The sequence below is a fragment of the Micromys minutus genome, assembly GCF_963924665.1.
Source record: "Micromys minutus genome assembly, chromosome: 3".
In the NCBI taxonomy this organism is placed as follows: domain Eukaryota; kingdom Metazoa; phylum Chordata; class Mammalia; order Rodentia; family Muridae; genus Micromys; species Micromys minutus.
The window spans coordinates 10,970,848-10,986,533 of NC_137972.1; the positions used below are offsets into that span (position 1 = coordinate 10,970,848).

Consider the following 15,686-nt stretch of genomic DNA (forward strand, 5'->3'; position numbering starts at 1 on the left):
CATAACTGCATTAGTTTTGGTAGGTGGAGGCAGGAGGATTCTTGGGTAGGCCTGGCTAACAGACCAATGAGCTTCAGATTTAGTCTGAGATTCTCATTCAAAAAGTAAGGTGGAGCCAGGTGTGGTGGTACACCTCTTTCGTCCTAGTGAGGCAGAGGAATCTCTACCAGTTTCAGGGCAGACGGGTCCACGTAGAAAGTCCTAGCCAAGCCAGGGTTACATAGTGAAACCCTGTCTCAAACAAAAGGAAATAAAGTAATAATAATGCGAAAGGCGGCTGAGAAGGCAGTAACATTGACCTCTGACCTCCACATGCAAGTGAGCACTTGCACATACATGTGCGCCTGAACATACATGTGCACACCTATGTAAGCACATATATGTGTGCAAAGTGTGCTTTGATAAGGGACTCCTTGTAGAGATACAGTCTTTGGATTGGCAAGTCTAGAACATTCTGCATGCACTGCTAATCTGTCCTCAAGTTAAATTGAAAGGCTCAGTCGGTGACAGTGAGGAACTTGTGTTAAGAGAGTTATTCACCTGATGCACTGCTGCAGTCTATAAATTTCACAGAGAGGTAGAGAATGGTCCTGCTTTCTTGAAAAATTAGTCAGGGGGTGGGGGACACCGTGGACTGAGCCCTTTGATGTATAACCAGCACACACAGGCTGCTAACTATGTTGTCTGGTGCGTGTTTGTTCTTTAGGACAGTAATGGAAGCTCAGAGTTACAGGAGATCATGCGGAGACGGCAGGAGAAAATCAGCGCTGCTGCCAGCGACTCGGGTGTGGAGTCTTTTGATGAAGGGAGCAGCCACTGATTTCTTGAACTTCGCTCTTCTTGACATGGTTGTTGGACAGTGTCGGACATGCAATTGTTTTAAGCCTCGAAGGGAATGTCAGATCTGTTGTCTTGGTCTATGTAATTTATCACCATGAGAGGAAACCATATGTACCGGAGGAAGCAAAGGACTTGCTGCTTCTCTGCCCATTGCTTTGATTAAAACTGAGAAGTGGGCAGGTGAGATGGCTCAGCAAGTAAAGGTGCTTGCTGCCAAGCCCAATGACCTGGTTCGAGTCCCTGGGCTTACATGTTAGAAGGAGAGAGCTGGCTTCTGCAAGTTGTCCTCTGACCACCACACATAAATAAATAACAAATGTAATTTAAACACTTTTAAAGAAAGTTTAATTTAAAAAACAGAAGTTTTAGACTGTTCTCAGCTTGGGAAATATTTTTTCCCACTTTCCTAAGGCATACCCTCCCCCTCTTTGCTACATTAGTTATCACAGCCTTGTTTGATGATCTGAGTGGGGATATTTTACAATGGCAAATGCATTCATTGCAACAAGGAAAGACAGGGCCATCGATGAAAACGGTCTCAGCTTTCAGTGACTGGGATGCCTGTCATCCAGGGAGGAGGCTCAGTTAGACTACCCTCTGCTTACTTGAGGTCTGTCCTCTGACATACCCAATGAGAGTGAATTTAGCTTTATTTAAAGTTCTTAATGCCAACAGTTTTTTTTTTTTAAATCATGTTTGAATTAACTGTACAGTGTAGCCAGACCGCGAACATCCGAATAAGAGACTATAATATGTTCCCAAGAAGCTTTGTTCCTCAGCTCTGTTGACTGCGGACTCTTGTATAGACTGCTTCGATCTAGTTTTTCTTCTGCTTATTATATAAACCGTAATTAAACACGAGAAAGCACAAATGCGAGGCATGCATCTGCACTCAGTCAATCAAAGGAGCCCACGCTGGTGTTTATTACAGTATTTTGTTTAATGAAGGCCTCAGTTCTAAATATTGATATAAGTAGTCAAAGGATATTGGGCCATTTTATGTGTTTTATCTGTGTAACAGGGACACTTACTTTACATGTACTTTAACCCCATGGAAGATTCTAGATAGAAGACACATCGCTAACCTTCAACAAATGTTATTTTTGGAAACACAGGTTTTGCCATTAAACTTAATGTTATTTCACATATATAAAGAAGATGTTCTGTAAGAATGTTGTATATTTTAACATAAATCCATTTAGAGAGATTATCTAGATTCATTAATTTTTCATAGTGCCTTTTTCACACATGTCAGCTGGAGAGAGCCTGCAATAAACAGTATTTGCTGTATATTAATAAATAGCTTCTATCTCATCAACACAAGAACGTTTGCTTTGTAGGCTGAGTGTTTGGGTTTAACAGAATGAGGGAAGTCCTCTTAGAAAGAGGCTCCAGGGTGTGTGTGTGCCAAGAGTGACCTAGGACACTGCCCCGTGTGCCCTGCTTTCCGTCTCCCGTCGTTTCTCACCCCTGAACTCCTCCCTTCAATTCAGAGCTGGAAACAACAGTGGTAGCCCACGCAGGCTGCATTTGTTGTTGGGAGCTGCTGCAGCTGCAGACGTTTCTGGACATCTGCAGTCACCGCAGGCAACTTCCCGGGGCCACGTTTCCAGACAGTGAAGGGCATGGCAGCTTTACTTTTCACTTCTGCCTCCCCGTCATCCTTATCAGATGTGAGATGAGAAAGAACTTGGATGTCTTATGTTCTATAAAACCCTCATTGGGAAAAGAAGAAGAAGAAGAAGAAGAAGAAGAAGAAGAAGAAGAAGAAGAAGAAGAAGAAGAAGAAGAAGAAGAAGGAAGAAGCTCTGAAAGGCAAAATAAAATTCAGATATTAAGATCACCTGGTTGAAAAGTAATTTATATATATATGCTATGATTCAAAGGGGGCACGGTTTTTATCTGTGTGTGGTAGGAAGGGAATGTATCACAGATGCAGTAATCACAGGACTCAGTGAATTTGGGAATACAGGACACTGAGGAATGGTGAGATTTAGAAGGCTGAGGCAGAGTTCTGTCAGAGCTGGTGTCCAGGTGTCTGAGGCGTTTGGCCACTGGGAAGTTTGAAGAAACAGACCACAGAGCTGGCAGACAAACTTGAGAGAGCAGCATAGTCCTGGGGATGATCTGTTTTTAGAAACAGAAGAAGCCACGAGTCAAAACAAAGGTCAATGAATTCATGGGGTGGGAAAGCGCACCTGCTTCTAGGTCAGGAAAGGATACTGGAGTCTTGCTGCTGCTGCTGCTGCTGCTGCTGCTGATGATGATGATGATGATGATGATGATGATGACAATGCTGCCAGTCATTTGGAACTTGCAGAGTGGAGACACAATGTCCTGGTGATGATGACAAGAAAGAGAGCTTAAACAAGGTAAGGTCGTTGTCACCTCCCCATCTGTAAATCTTCTGTGTCTTTGGAGAGAACCTGTCCAATCACCGCATGGTAAATACCTGGACCCCAAAGTTAGGAACAAAGGGGTAGACTGAAGACTTGTCCAGTCCCAGCTTCTGCCTACGTAGACTCTTGGCTTCCCTTCCTGTCTGCATTTGAAATCATGTACAAATGAAAAGCCTATGTGTTTTTCTTTACACCATATAATCATCCTTCCATGTTATCTGAAAATATGTAGGAGGAAGAATGTTTCGTATGGATTTTGAATGAAAACAGAAAGAGGAGAGCCCCGAAACTCTACAGAAGGGATAATAGGCAGATCTCACACCTAAGGAGAGGGACCGAAGGGGAGAGTTGTATTCATCTGTACTTGGAGCAGTGGAGTGAACACAAATGCTGTTTGGATTGGAAGATGTAAATACACCCGTCCTGGAGAGAGTGCCGGGAAAGGGGCTTCTGACCCAGTGATGCTGGAGGCCAGGAAGAATGAGGATGTTGGTTCTGAAAATGAAGAGGTAGAAACCGGAGTCACCTACCACAACTGGAATCAACTGTCAGGGCTGCACTGAGGATCTGTCCACTGGTTTTCAGCCACCTGATTTTGGTGCACGTCATGTAGTAGTCTTATTCACTGATGTGCTTTGGAATTGTGTGCCAGTGTCATTATGTCTGGGGAGATGTGGGCAGTTACTGCCCCTTCCCCCTGTTCCTATTGTGTCCTCCTTGGATGTTTGCAGCTTCATGTGTGTTGGGCCGTTTGAAGTTTTCCCATGTTCCTTGCTGGTCTGGTACTCTGTAATTCCCTGTTTCCCATGTGTTTTATATCAGGCAGTCTCTGTTGCTCTCTCAGTGTACAACCCTTCCCTGACGTGGCTTCTAATCCTGCTGTTTTCACTTCCACTGTAGTGTTCCACGTGTGAGTTATAGCCGTTGTCTCTAAACGTCCAAGTTTCATTTTCGTCTTCTGTGTCTCTACTGAACTTGCTCAATAGCCTTCGACTTTTATACAGTTAAGATAGACGTCTTTAAAGAAGATTTGGGGAGTGTGGTAATAGAGGATGTCACCCTGGTACATCTGTTCATAAGTCAGTCAGAGCACCAGGGACGAGCAATTCCATGGGATGGCTTGGATGAAAAATATAAAATGAGGAATACCAAAAAAAAAAAAAAAGAAATCCGAAGGATGTTCTCTGAACAGGATCAGTAAAATGGACAGACTCCCGAGGACCTTCTAAGACAAATGTATGAGGAAAGAAATCTGTGCCGATTTCTGAAATAGTAAGGACTTTAGATCACAAGTTAAAAGTGTTTCCCCAAAGAAATTCCTTAAAAGTGATGGCTCCACTGGTATATTTTATTGAATATTTGAAAAACATAACAAATCCTAGAACTCTTCTAAGACCTTGAAGAGAGAAGATTGCTTGGTTTGTTCTATGAGGCCACCACTGTCCTCACACCAGAGTTAGCCAGAGACACTACAAGGGGAAAAGTCGGTGTTCCTTACAATGTTATTGTGAAGCTGTTTAAAAAATATTCCCTTCAGGAGTATGTATTCCTTTGTATTTTCATCTTGAGACAAGCTCTCAGCCGGGATCCCCAGGCCAGCCATAAACTCCCTGTGTTATTCCAATAGACCTTGACCCTGTGAGCTGCTAGCTTCACTTTCCCAGTTCGCTGCCATGTAGGCCTGGCTCTGGTATCTTTTCCACATGCAAATGCATGCAGACCCCGATGAGCTCCTCCGCTGTGCTCGCTCACAGTGGTAATTAGAGAAGGCTTGTGTTTCGAGACCCCAGAACTCAGTCACAGTGTGTCTCTACTCTGTCCACCATTCTTGTCCCTTTGTCTCAATTCCCACGTGATCATTCTTTTCTTCATTCTTAGAGTCAGTTGCACATCAGTGCCTCCTCAGACTTGAGGGCAGGAGCCAAGCCAGACCTCAAGACCTCAAGATGAGATTTCTTCATCACGGGGAGACAAAGGAAGAACAACTTCTGATACTGAGGTGCTGAGGTTTATCTGAGCATATTTATGAATGATTTACGACATGAAAAAGCTGCTAAAATCCTGATGAAGTAAACAGTTGCCAAGTACTACAAAATTAGAGAGCTATTAAGAACTATTCATTGCCTGATCGGAAGATTCTGTGGCCACCAGTTGCAGGGAGAGAGTTTCGATCTTCATCCTGGACTTCTGGACATGACGAGATGCTTTAGAAGTCCTAATGCACTACTTATCCATCCAACAGCACAGTTGGAAACTTGCACTGAGACTTTTTAAGAGCCAAGATGCACCCTGCTAAGGCACAGAGCCCTTTAACACATATCCCTACTCTATAAACGAGAAAATTAAAGCTCCAGTAAGCTACATAGCTTATTAAAAGAAAAAAAAAAGGTACCCGGTAACAAGAACAACTAAATTTGGATTTAGTCCTTTGGTTGCCTATTTAACTGCATTTGTTTGTCTGAAGTCAAAGGTCAGTGTATAAAAAGGTGTTAGCAGAAAAATGTCCTTTCTCTTGGGAAGGAATTTTGTAACCTTGGGACTCATTATGTGCCTTGCTGACCTTGAACTCACGAAAGCCCTCCTGACCCAGCCTCACAAGTACTAGGGTTGGAAGTATGCCCCACCATACTAGCTGAAAATACACTATCAAATGAAATTTCATGTCTTAACCTGAAATCTAGGTCTCTTTTGGATGCTGTAAGGGTGAAAGACCCCCGGACTGGGGAAGCCCCTCACTCAAGTACCAGGATATTTGAACCCAAGAACTCACGGAGAGCTTATTTTGCTGCAATCAGGCAAGAGGTTTATTTCCAGAGCTCTGGGGACGACATGTATCTCATGCAGAAGATAGAGGAGTCGACCCTGAACTCAATTGCGGGGACATATTTATAGGGAAAATTACATAGGCAGTTAGCAACGGGCGCATAGCAATTTTGTTGTTTTTTTTTTTCAAGTTGGCACACTCTGTTCATTTTGGACATGATTCAACCCTAGACCACTCGCTTTTGGGGCACACTGACCTTCATACTTTGTTTCTCTCAGGACTGCAAGGCCAGCCCAGACCTTATCGAATCTAGTCGGTCTGAGTTTGGGCCATTTCTTTAAACAAGTTATTTTGTTCTTAGCCTTGAAGCATACTTGTCCTCAAGGCAGGGTCTGTGGGGCCAACTTGAAATTTTAACTCTTTCATTCCCCACTTCTTTTAGTGGTTAGTTCTAATCTTAGAACTCAGTATCCTGCTCCTTAGCCCTCTCGAAGTCCTTTAATGCATGATATTCCTGGCGAAGCATTAAAATCTGCACTGCACTAACTCTTTTTTTTAATGAAAGCTACTAACTTAGGTTTTTAACGAGGTTCCAAATTTCCGGCTTGGTGTTGATGAATCAGGACTCCCACTTGAGACTAGTGGAGTATTTCTGGGTTTCCTGTCTCATAGGCACCTTTTAGCTGGCTCTAGATTTTACTTTGGACTGTTTTTAGTGCCTTTAAATGAGCAAACAGGGTTTTAGGAAAAACTTCAAGACTGGGAGTTCCACCTGATTCGAGGAGGGGTGGGGGACTCCCATATATAATCTCATAAGGTGTTAGGCCAAAGGGGCCAGGGGTGTTCCATACACGGAACAGGGCGAAGAGAAAGGACAGTCTATTCTCCCCCATGGGTCTCTGAGGCCAATTGTGGTAAGGTCTCTTTTGGAGTTTTATTTATCTTTTCTACTTGTCCTGAACTCTGGGGTCTGTATGCACAATGTAGTTTTTAATTAATTTCTAATTGTGTGGCCAGTCCCTGATTTACCTGGGCAAGAAATGAGGGTCCATTGACAGACCCAATTAACTTGGGTATCCCAAACCTGGGAAAAATTCTTTTGATGATCTTCTTGGCTACCACAGTGGCGGTCCCCGTTTTAGTGGGATAGGCTTCCACCCATCCTGAAAAGGTATCGACAAAAACTAAGAGATATTTGTTACCATATCTGGCAGGCTTAACTTTAGTGAAGTCTACTTCCCAGTGTACACCCGGCCGGCTCCCTCTGAGCCTTTTTCCTGAGGGGAGTTTCGAGTGTCTTGCATTAATCATAACACAGGGCACACAGTTTTTTATTACCCTATCAACAGTCTCCGAAAGTTTGGGGACATAATAATTTGAGGTCTTGATCAGAGTCTCAAGATGCTTAGCCCCTAAATGAGTCAGATGGTGTAGGTGGTCCATATATTCGCACCCGTCTTTCTGGGGTAGGGCTAGCTTGTTGTCTGGGGTGTATCTTCTCTTGTCCTTTGACAGGGGAGGGAATCCTAGTTTGTCCATGTGTTGGTGGTACTCTTTAGTGTATTTAATATCTGGTTTCAGGGCTACTAGGTGGTCCAGGGAGACCCCTCTGATAACCCGGGCAGTGGACAATGGCCACCTTCTTGAGCAGATGGATAGCTTTTAGAAAACGAAGTATTTTTTAATGTCTTTTATTTATTTATTTGTTTATTTTGCAGAGGTCAGTAGCCCCCTCTGCTTGTATATGGTCCCATGAACATGTGCAGTGGCAAATGCAAACCTGCTGTCTGTATAGAAATTTATAGCCTTGCCTTCAGCCATCCGTACGGCTTGGATACGGGCTATCAGCTCAGCTTTTTGTGCTGAAGTCCCTTCCGGCAGATGGCTGGCCCATATGATGTTAGTTCTATCTACCACCTCTGCCCCTGCTACCCGCTTACCTTCGACTACGAAGCTGCTACCATCCACGTACCAGGTTGGGCCTCTTGGCCAGGGTTTATCTTTCAGGTCTCTCCTTGTACCGGTTTTTTCTGCTAGAATTTCTTTGCATCGATGTGCTGGGGCTGAATCTTCAGTCTCCGGTAGCAGAGTGGCAGGGTTTAGGATGGCTGGAGGGGCAAAGGCTATCCTGTCAGTTAACAGTAGGCTCTGGTAATGTGTCATCTGGGCATTCATCATCCATTGATCAAGGGGCTGCCACACAACACTCTCAAGAGAGTGTGGGGCCACTACAGTGACCTGCTGCCCCAAAGTCAACTTACCAGCATCCTTGATAAGCAGGGCTATGGCCAAGATGGCCCTCAGGGAAGAGGGCCAACAGTTTGCAACAGGGTCCAATTTTTTGGACAAGTAGGCTACCGGTCTTTTTCACAGTCCCAAAGTCTGAGTAAGGACCCCTCTAACCACCCAGTTCTCTCATCTACGTATAAAGTGAAAGGCTTAGTTGATCTGTTAGGACCAAGGCAGGGGCCAATAACAGGGCTTTCTTAATTTTATTGAAATCCTTCTGATGTTCAGGGGCACAGGAAAATATTTTTCTTTCCTTAGTTAGAGGGTACAAGGGAGCTGTAAGCGTGGCAAACCTGGGGATCCATAGTCTACAAAACCCAGCAGTACCCAAGAACTCCCTCACTTGTCAAGGGGTGGTAGGCACAGGGATCTGTGTGACTGTCTTTTTCCTAGCCTCTGTCAGTCACCAGCCCAAGTCCGGAGTCACCTCTTTTCTTTGCTTGTCTCAGGTCTTCTGTTGCCCAGGCTCCCTGTCTGTCTACGTCCTGACTTATCTCTTTCTCCTACAACTGCAGCCAACATTTTAGTCAAATTTCTCTCTTGTCTATGATCCCTCAGGCTCTCTATTCTCTCTTGTGGTACACTTTCTCTGCCTCTTTAACTAAATCCTGTAAAGTATAGTCTTGAAGTCCTTCTTTTAATATCAGGAGCTGACTGTCTTATAAAAGCCACAACAATTGCTGCCTGTTGTCCTGGGGAGGTAGGGTCTAAAGGGGTATACCTCCTGTAAGCCTCCATGAGGCGTTTTAGGAAAACAGGTGGTGGCTCTATAGGCCCTTGAAGTAAGTTTTCTTACCTTAGCCAAATTGGTTGGGCATCTTCCAGCCCCTTTGAAACCTGCCACCAGAGCCTGGCGGTAGACTGTCAGTCGCTCCCTACCTGCCAATCAGGTTGAAATCCCAGTCAGGCCGGTTCAGAGAAAAGCCTGTGTCTATCTCATTGGGGAGCTGTGTAGGTTGACTGCCGGCCCCTGGCACATGCTTGCGTGCTTTTAGGAGGATTCACTCTTTCTCCTCTGTGGTGTACAGAATCTGTAAAAGTTGCTGGAAGGCTAGACCTGAAACACTGATAAGATGTGTGGGAGTTCTCCTTGTGCAGAAATAATGACCCAGGGCATGCCCATAGCCACAAAGTTGTCTATTTGGAATCTCAGCTTATATTTAACTAGCAGATTAAAGGACAGGGGTGGGCAGCATCGCTAGCAACAGTGGTGGCAGTGGGGCCCTCAGGCTGCTGGTCCCCTGGGACAACTGAGCCACCACGCACCCTGGCCCCGAGCGCCTCACAGCCCCAAGCTGAGGACTGCCAGCCAGCTCATCAAGCTGTCGCTATCGCTTCAGACTCACCACCCAGGAACGGGAGTTTGGTGGGGGGGGAGGCAGAGAGCTGCTGGCAGAGACGCGCGCCGATGCGCATGCCCGCTTGGCTTCCTGAGACTGCTGCCCCACCCCGGGGCCCGTTCACCAAGTGGCTGGCACAGCGCAGGACTGCTCAAAGTCTTCTGGTGCAGTGGGCAGCCACTCTTTTGCCTAGGCTCTAGCTCTGCCTTCCGCACAGTGCAGAGCTGTAGCCAGAGACGCATGATCAGTGGCTCCTCTGCCGCCGAGGGTGCCGAGCACCTCGAAGCCCATGCCGAACAGAGCTTGATGCACCCGTAGCTCTGCTCCAGCAGCGCTGCCTTCTCAGCGGGTGCCTTTAACCCATCTAGCACTACTCGGGCCGCCATGGCCTGCGTAGCCTTTCGGGGCAACCTCAGCTTGCTGCTGCACCAAGCTGCTTGGGCCATGCTGACCTCCTTCTTTCTTACCTGTAGGCCCTGCCATGCCATCACCACAGGGCCGCTGCAGCTTAGCAACTGCAGGTAGAGACTCCCTGCCTTCTCACTGCCCAGCCATCACCACAGCCCCAAAACTTCTTGCTCTCTGTCTCGGGCCTAGCCGAGGGCACCCTTGGGCCAGCCAGTCCCTACCGCTTCCCGCATTTACTCCCTCTCGGCACGAGCCTCTTCGTTTCTATGAACTCCTCTATGTGCAATCCCAGTCCTTCCTGGAAGACAATAGCATCAGAAATTATAGTCAGGTTGAAAGTGCCTTTTGGGAGGCCAGCTGATGCAGAAAGTCTGCCACTCAGAGGCACAGAAAATCTGCCACTTCCCTTCTTAACTTTAACTGACATAGTGTGTGTTCTGTCCTTAACTTCAGTCCACAGATATAGGGTCAGGGTGGGGGGGGGGGAAGTCATTACTGTCTATCCTACCCTGTCCTATCATCAAAGTCATAAGTCACACAAAACAGAAACCTAAGACACACAGACAAATACTAACAGATGCCTGTCTCCACCTAGACAGACAAAACCACTCCAGAAATACAGACGGCCGGGAGAGCTTCCACATCCTCACCGGCACCCAGACGGGAATCTCCCAAGCATGCCTGGGGTTTCTCAAGACTTCCCAGGACGTCTTCCAGGGCTGCAGCCTGTATTTCTCCAGACACATCTGTCAAACACAGCTCTTCCCAGCCTTAAGGCTAAGAAGAGCAGCTATGAAACTGAAAGCGCTTTTCAGATACAGATTAGAACAGAGACACAGACAATGGCTGTATACTCAGACACACTCAGACACAAATTGGAGAATCCCCCTTTACCTCCAAGAGGGTCTCGGAGTCTTGGGTGGTCGCGGAATCCCGGACGAGCCCCCAATATGAAAGACCCCCGGACTGGGGAAGCCCCTCACTCAAGTACCAGGATATTCGAACCCAAGAACTTATGGAGAGCCTATCTTGCTGCAATCAGGCAAGAGGTTTATTTCCAGAGCTCTGGGGACAACATGTATCTCATGCAGGAGATAGAGGAGTCGACCCTGAACTCAATTGCGGGGACATATTTATAGGGAAAATTACATAGGCAGTTAGCAACAGGAACATAGCAATTTTATTGTTTTTTTTTTCAAGTTGGCACACTCTGTCCATTTTGGACATGATTCAACCCTAGACCACTCTGTTTTGAGGCACACTGTACCTTCATACTTTGTTTCTCTCAGGGCTTCAAGCCCTGACCTTATCGAGTCTAGTCAGTCTGGGATTGGGCCATTTTTTTAAAACACGTTATTTTGTTCTTAGCCTTGAAGCATACTTGTCCTCAAAGCAGGGTCTGTGGGGCCAACTTGAAATTTTAACTCTTTCAGGGGAAAGGCTTGGAGCCTCATTTAAAAATCTGAGGCTTCTTCCTTTCTCTTCTCACTAAGTACTCACAGTTGAATTTACAAGTAGATTTTGCTCATTGTTTCACAAAGTAATAACTTTTTGTCTTGGATGTAACAAAAGACCAGACAGAAGCAACTGGGTTAGAAGGAGACCTTAAACCACAGGTTCACACATTTGAACACTTGTTCCCAGCAGTGGCACATTTGGGGTAAAAATTATGGGCACAGCCTTGCTGTGGGTGGGGTGACTTTGAGAGTTTAGAGCCTCCCCCACTTCCTATTCCCTCTCTTGTTTGTGGTTCAAACTGTAATTTTTCCGTTCCTCTTCCAGCCACCTGTTGCCTTGCTTCCTCTGCTGTTTGAACTTCCTAAAATAACTGTCTTCTTTAGTTGCCTTGGTCATGGTATTTTATTAAAGCAACGGAAAAGTTAACCATTTACAACTTAAGGAAGGACATGTTTGGTTTGGGCTTTCAGTTTGCAGAGATAAAATCCTTCCTGGTGGGGAAGACAGGGTAGGCAGCTGCTAACATTGTATCCCAGAGTGAGAAAACAGATGAAGGATGGTGTTCATCTCCCTTTTCCCTCTCCCCTTCTCTTTCCTTGTAATAGTCCAGAATTTAGGATCATGAGTGGACGCCATCAACTTTCAGAGTGGCTCTTCTCTCCAACACCCTCAAAGACACACCAGAGCTTTGTCTCGAAGGTGACTCTAACTCTGATCAGGTGGACAGTGGTGGTGAATGACGACAGTAAGTAAGAGTGAAGGCAGGAAAGAAAGCCAGTGCTGAGTCTTCGCCATCCTTTTATCTCTCTAGAGAATATCAGCTAGCCGATAATCCTCCTCTAAAGCATACTTGATATAACAGGCCAGCAACCAGGACCAACCTTAGCCAATCCTTTCAGTCTCCCCTACGACAGGACAGAAATGGAAAAGACATGCATTTGCCGTGTGAGACTCTGAGGCTGTTTGTTCAGTGAACTCAGAGGGTCCTGCTCAGCTCCTCGGGAAGTGAACAGAGCCATCCGACTCCAGGCTCAGGCGACTCCTGTGGCCCTTCCCTGGCTCACAATGCTCAGCCTGTGCAAAGTGAGAAGCTGAAGCTTATTAATAATCCAGTGCCCTGCAGTCAACACACGAGAGCACAGTTTATATAAATTGGGAAAACAGCGTGAGGACGTTTACTGCCTCATCTTCAAGAGCAATCTACCACAGGGTGGGAGTCACATATTCAGATAATTCATTAATATTGCAGCCATTGTTTAAAAAAAAAAAAAAAACAGGGAAACAACTGTCGCTGTTTTATGCTTGAATGGTGGAACATTTGATTAGTCTTCATTTGATTTACAGGACAGCTCTTTGAAATGAAGGCAGCTCTTTCAAATCGCCTTGTTGTGTCCAACTTCTTGTCGCATTTGCTTGACTGAGCTCAGATTTAGGAGGTATTGTGCAGACAAGACCTTTGTCTTCTGGGGTTGTACACACCAAGTCCAGCAGAGGTTAGCGGGGTGGGGGTGGGGGTAGCAGTCCTAATAACCAGGAATGCTCACAGCAAATGTGCTTGTGAGGAACTGAATACAGCAGGTAGTCTGGGGGAATGGGGGGTACCTTCACCCTACAGAGGTCATGCCAGAAGAAGTCTGTGTGCCCAGGGATAGAGTCACAGATTTGAAGAATCATGTAGAACATGTTTAGTCCTGCCAGACTCTTGCCCGATGCTCTCTACAATCAAGTCTGTGCTTCATTCACCACAACCCCTGACAGGAGATGCACTACTTTTTATGTGAGAGAACACACGGGCTCTGAGATAGCAGGTGCCTCTGCAGGCCAGGCCGTCCGTTTCTGCAGCTTTGCATCCTCAAACTGCCAGGCACCGTGCCAAGGGCTTTCCACTTAATCCTCTACACAGGGCAGTGGAGGATGCCTTTAGCATCCCTGTTACCAAACAAGGAAACTGGCTCATAGAAGGATTAAATGGCATTCACCAACGGGGCTTTGCTTACCCCAAGATTCTACTCTTAAATTGACCCAGGCATGTTTACACAGTAAGCATGTTTACACAGTAGGGTTGCACAAATTGATTTCCTCTCCTTAGAAGCAGCGATCTTGATTGGCTAGTTAGTTTTGATTCATTTATTTCGTTTTTGAGACAAGGCCTCACAGAGCTCAGACTAGCCTTGCACTCACTGTATACTTCTGGCCATCCCATTTCTACTTTCTGAATGCCAGGATTACAGGTATGTATCAGTACAACCAGATTATATGGGAATCAAAGCCAGGTCTTCACGCATACTAAGGTAGTAAGTACTTTAGTGACTCGGCTAAATCCTCAGACAGCAGTGAGCTTTTAAAAAGAATGTCGGTGTAGGCATGGTGGTGCCATTCAAGTTGTTTGTACAACTATGGTGTAAGTCAGACCCTGGCATTGCTTTGTGGAAAACCTTTCCCACGTGGGTTGCTTGGACTGGTCACACTGCATGTTGTACAGTATGTGCTAGCAGAGAGTTGAAGTTCAAGACCAAACCTGGGCAAACGTATATCTGTAAGTTATATTCCAAAGCCAATGACTAAAACCTGAAGCCCTCAGGAAGGGCATCTAAATAGTCTTGCCTGATGAGCCATATTACCATTCCACGCTTTGTACCATGTTTGGGACAACAGGTATAACTTCTCCTTTTGACAGCACTTAGGACTTTGTGTGTTCTTAGAACTGAAGAAAGGTTTGGTGTCCTCTGGCTTTGAGCTCCTATCCCAGGCTGGACTCCCTGACCACGGAAGACACAGCACAACCTAACGTGTTGCTGTACATTGCCTGACATACTAAGATCTCACTGCGTACTCTGTGCTGGGGCTTCCAGTGATGTGGAACCAATGGGATGTAGAGTAAGATGGAATCTGGACCACAGACAGTAACAGCCTGGTGTGCATTCTTCTGGCTCTCCCGAAAAGAGATCTTCTCTTTGTGAGAAGAGTTGGGAAGCAGTAGCAGCAGCGCAGAAACTAAGACAGATGTAGCCTGAAGAAACATGACTACTAAGAGAAATGTCTATTTACTTTATCTGTTAGAGATAAACTCTTAATCTGAGACCTTTCCCTCCATCCTTTGTTTGCATTGTGGTTAACTTTATATGGCTGTTTCAGCTTGAAACTTTCTTTTGAAGATTTTAACAGATGTTACATATCATTGTCCTAAAAAATATTCCATTGGCTGATGTTATGCAAATGGAGGGTAGTGCTAAGCGTGACACTAGACTCCGAGTGACCACATGTATGGTTGAAAAGACCTCACTGTTAACCACTAGGCTAGCAGGTGTCCTTTGTTCATGTTGAGACTCAGAGACCCAGGCTTCTTCCCATTGCTCAGAAGCCAGTCATGTGGCCCCACCTGAGCCGCAGATGGGCCATTTTGTACCTGCAGTTATAGTAAATGCATCAATTGCCAACAGAGTGTCTCATGATCCAGAGCCATCTGAGGGAACCCGGGGAGATGTATTCACCCTAGACTAACAAGAAAAGGTTCAGAGGCAGGGTTGGCCTGGCCACACTCTTGGGTCTCTATGTCTAGTGTGCTGTTGGTATTATCTGGATGTTTGCTGAACACAGAGGTGACATGTATCATGTGGTGGCTGACCATGACTCTGCATACCTTAACACTTGAATGTGTGGGGGGGGGGCGTTATTTTTCTGACTTTTTTAGGAACAAAACAAACCCACTTCTCTCCTATACCTCACACAGTGTGCATTTCTAGCCTGCCAATAGTTGCACACGAGCCCCTTAATTTTCTCCCCCTCTTTCCCTGGTAGAATGCACACACACCTCAGAGTGGCCTTGCAGCATCTGCCTTCTAAACTGAGTCCCTTTCCACAGTACCCAGCAGAAGACTGGGGGCGAGTAACTGCTGCGGTGGTTTGAATGAGCAATGTCTTGCAGGCTCATGTGCTTAAAATTTGGTTCCCGATTGCTGGTACTGTTTAGGGATGTTAGGGAACCTTTGGGGACTAGAGCCGGATGGAGGACTCACATCACTGGGGGTGGCTTTGAGGCTTTATAGCTCACCTCACTTCCTGGTCTCTCTTTCTGCTTCCTGTGTAGGGATGAGGTATTATCATTTGCTTCCTAGCTGACAGGCCTTGCCTTTCTTGCTATGCTGGACTCTGTCCCTCTGAAAAATTAAACTAAAATGCATACCTTCT

The 15,686-nt window shown here is 45.9% G+C and overlaps 1 protein-coding gene across 3 annotated transcripts in view; it reads left to right on the forward strand.

Annotated features, from left to right (window-relative positions):
- The window catches only part of EPS8 (EGFR pathway substrate 8, signaling adaptor), a 157,927-nt gene extending 155,839 nt beyond the window's left edge, over positions 1-2,088 (forward strand). For all 3 annotated transcript variants that reach the window (XM_080914173.1, XM_080914174.1, XM_080914175.1), the window contains one exon: positions 707-2,088. In XM_080914173.1, coding sequence (XP_080770299.1) covers positions 707-820 — 114 coding nt within the window. In that variant the 3' untranslated portion in view covers positions 821-2,088. The remainder of the gene's footprint in view (positions 1-706) is intronic.
- The last annotated feature ends 13,598 nt before the right edge of the window (positions 2,089-15,686 follow it).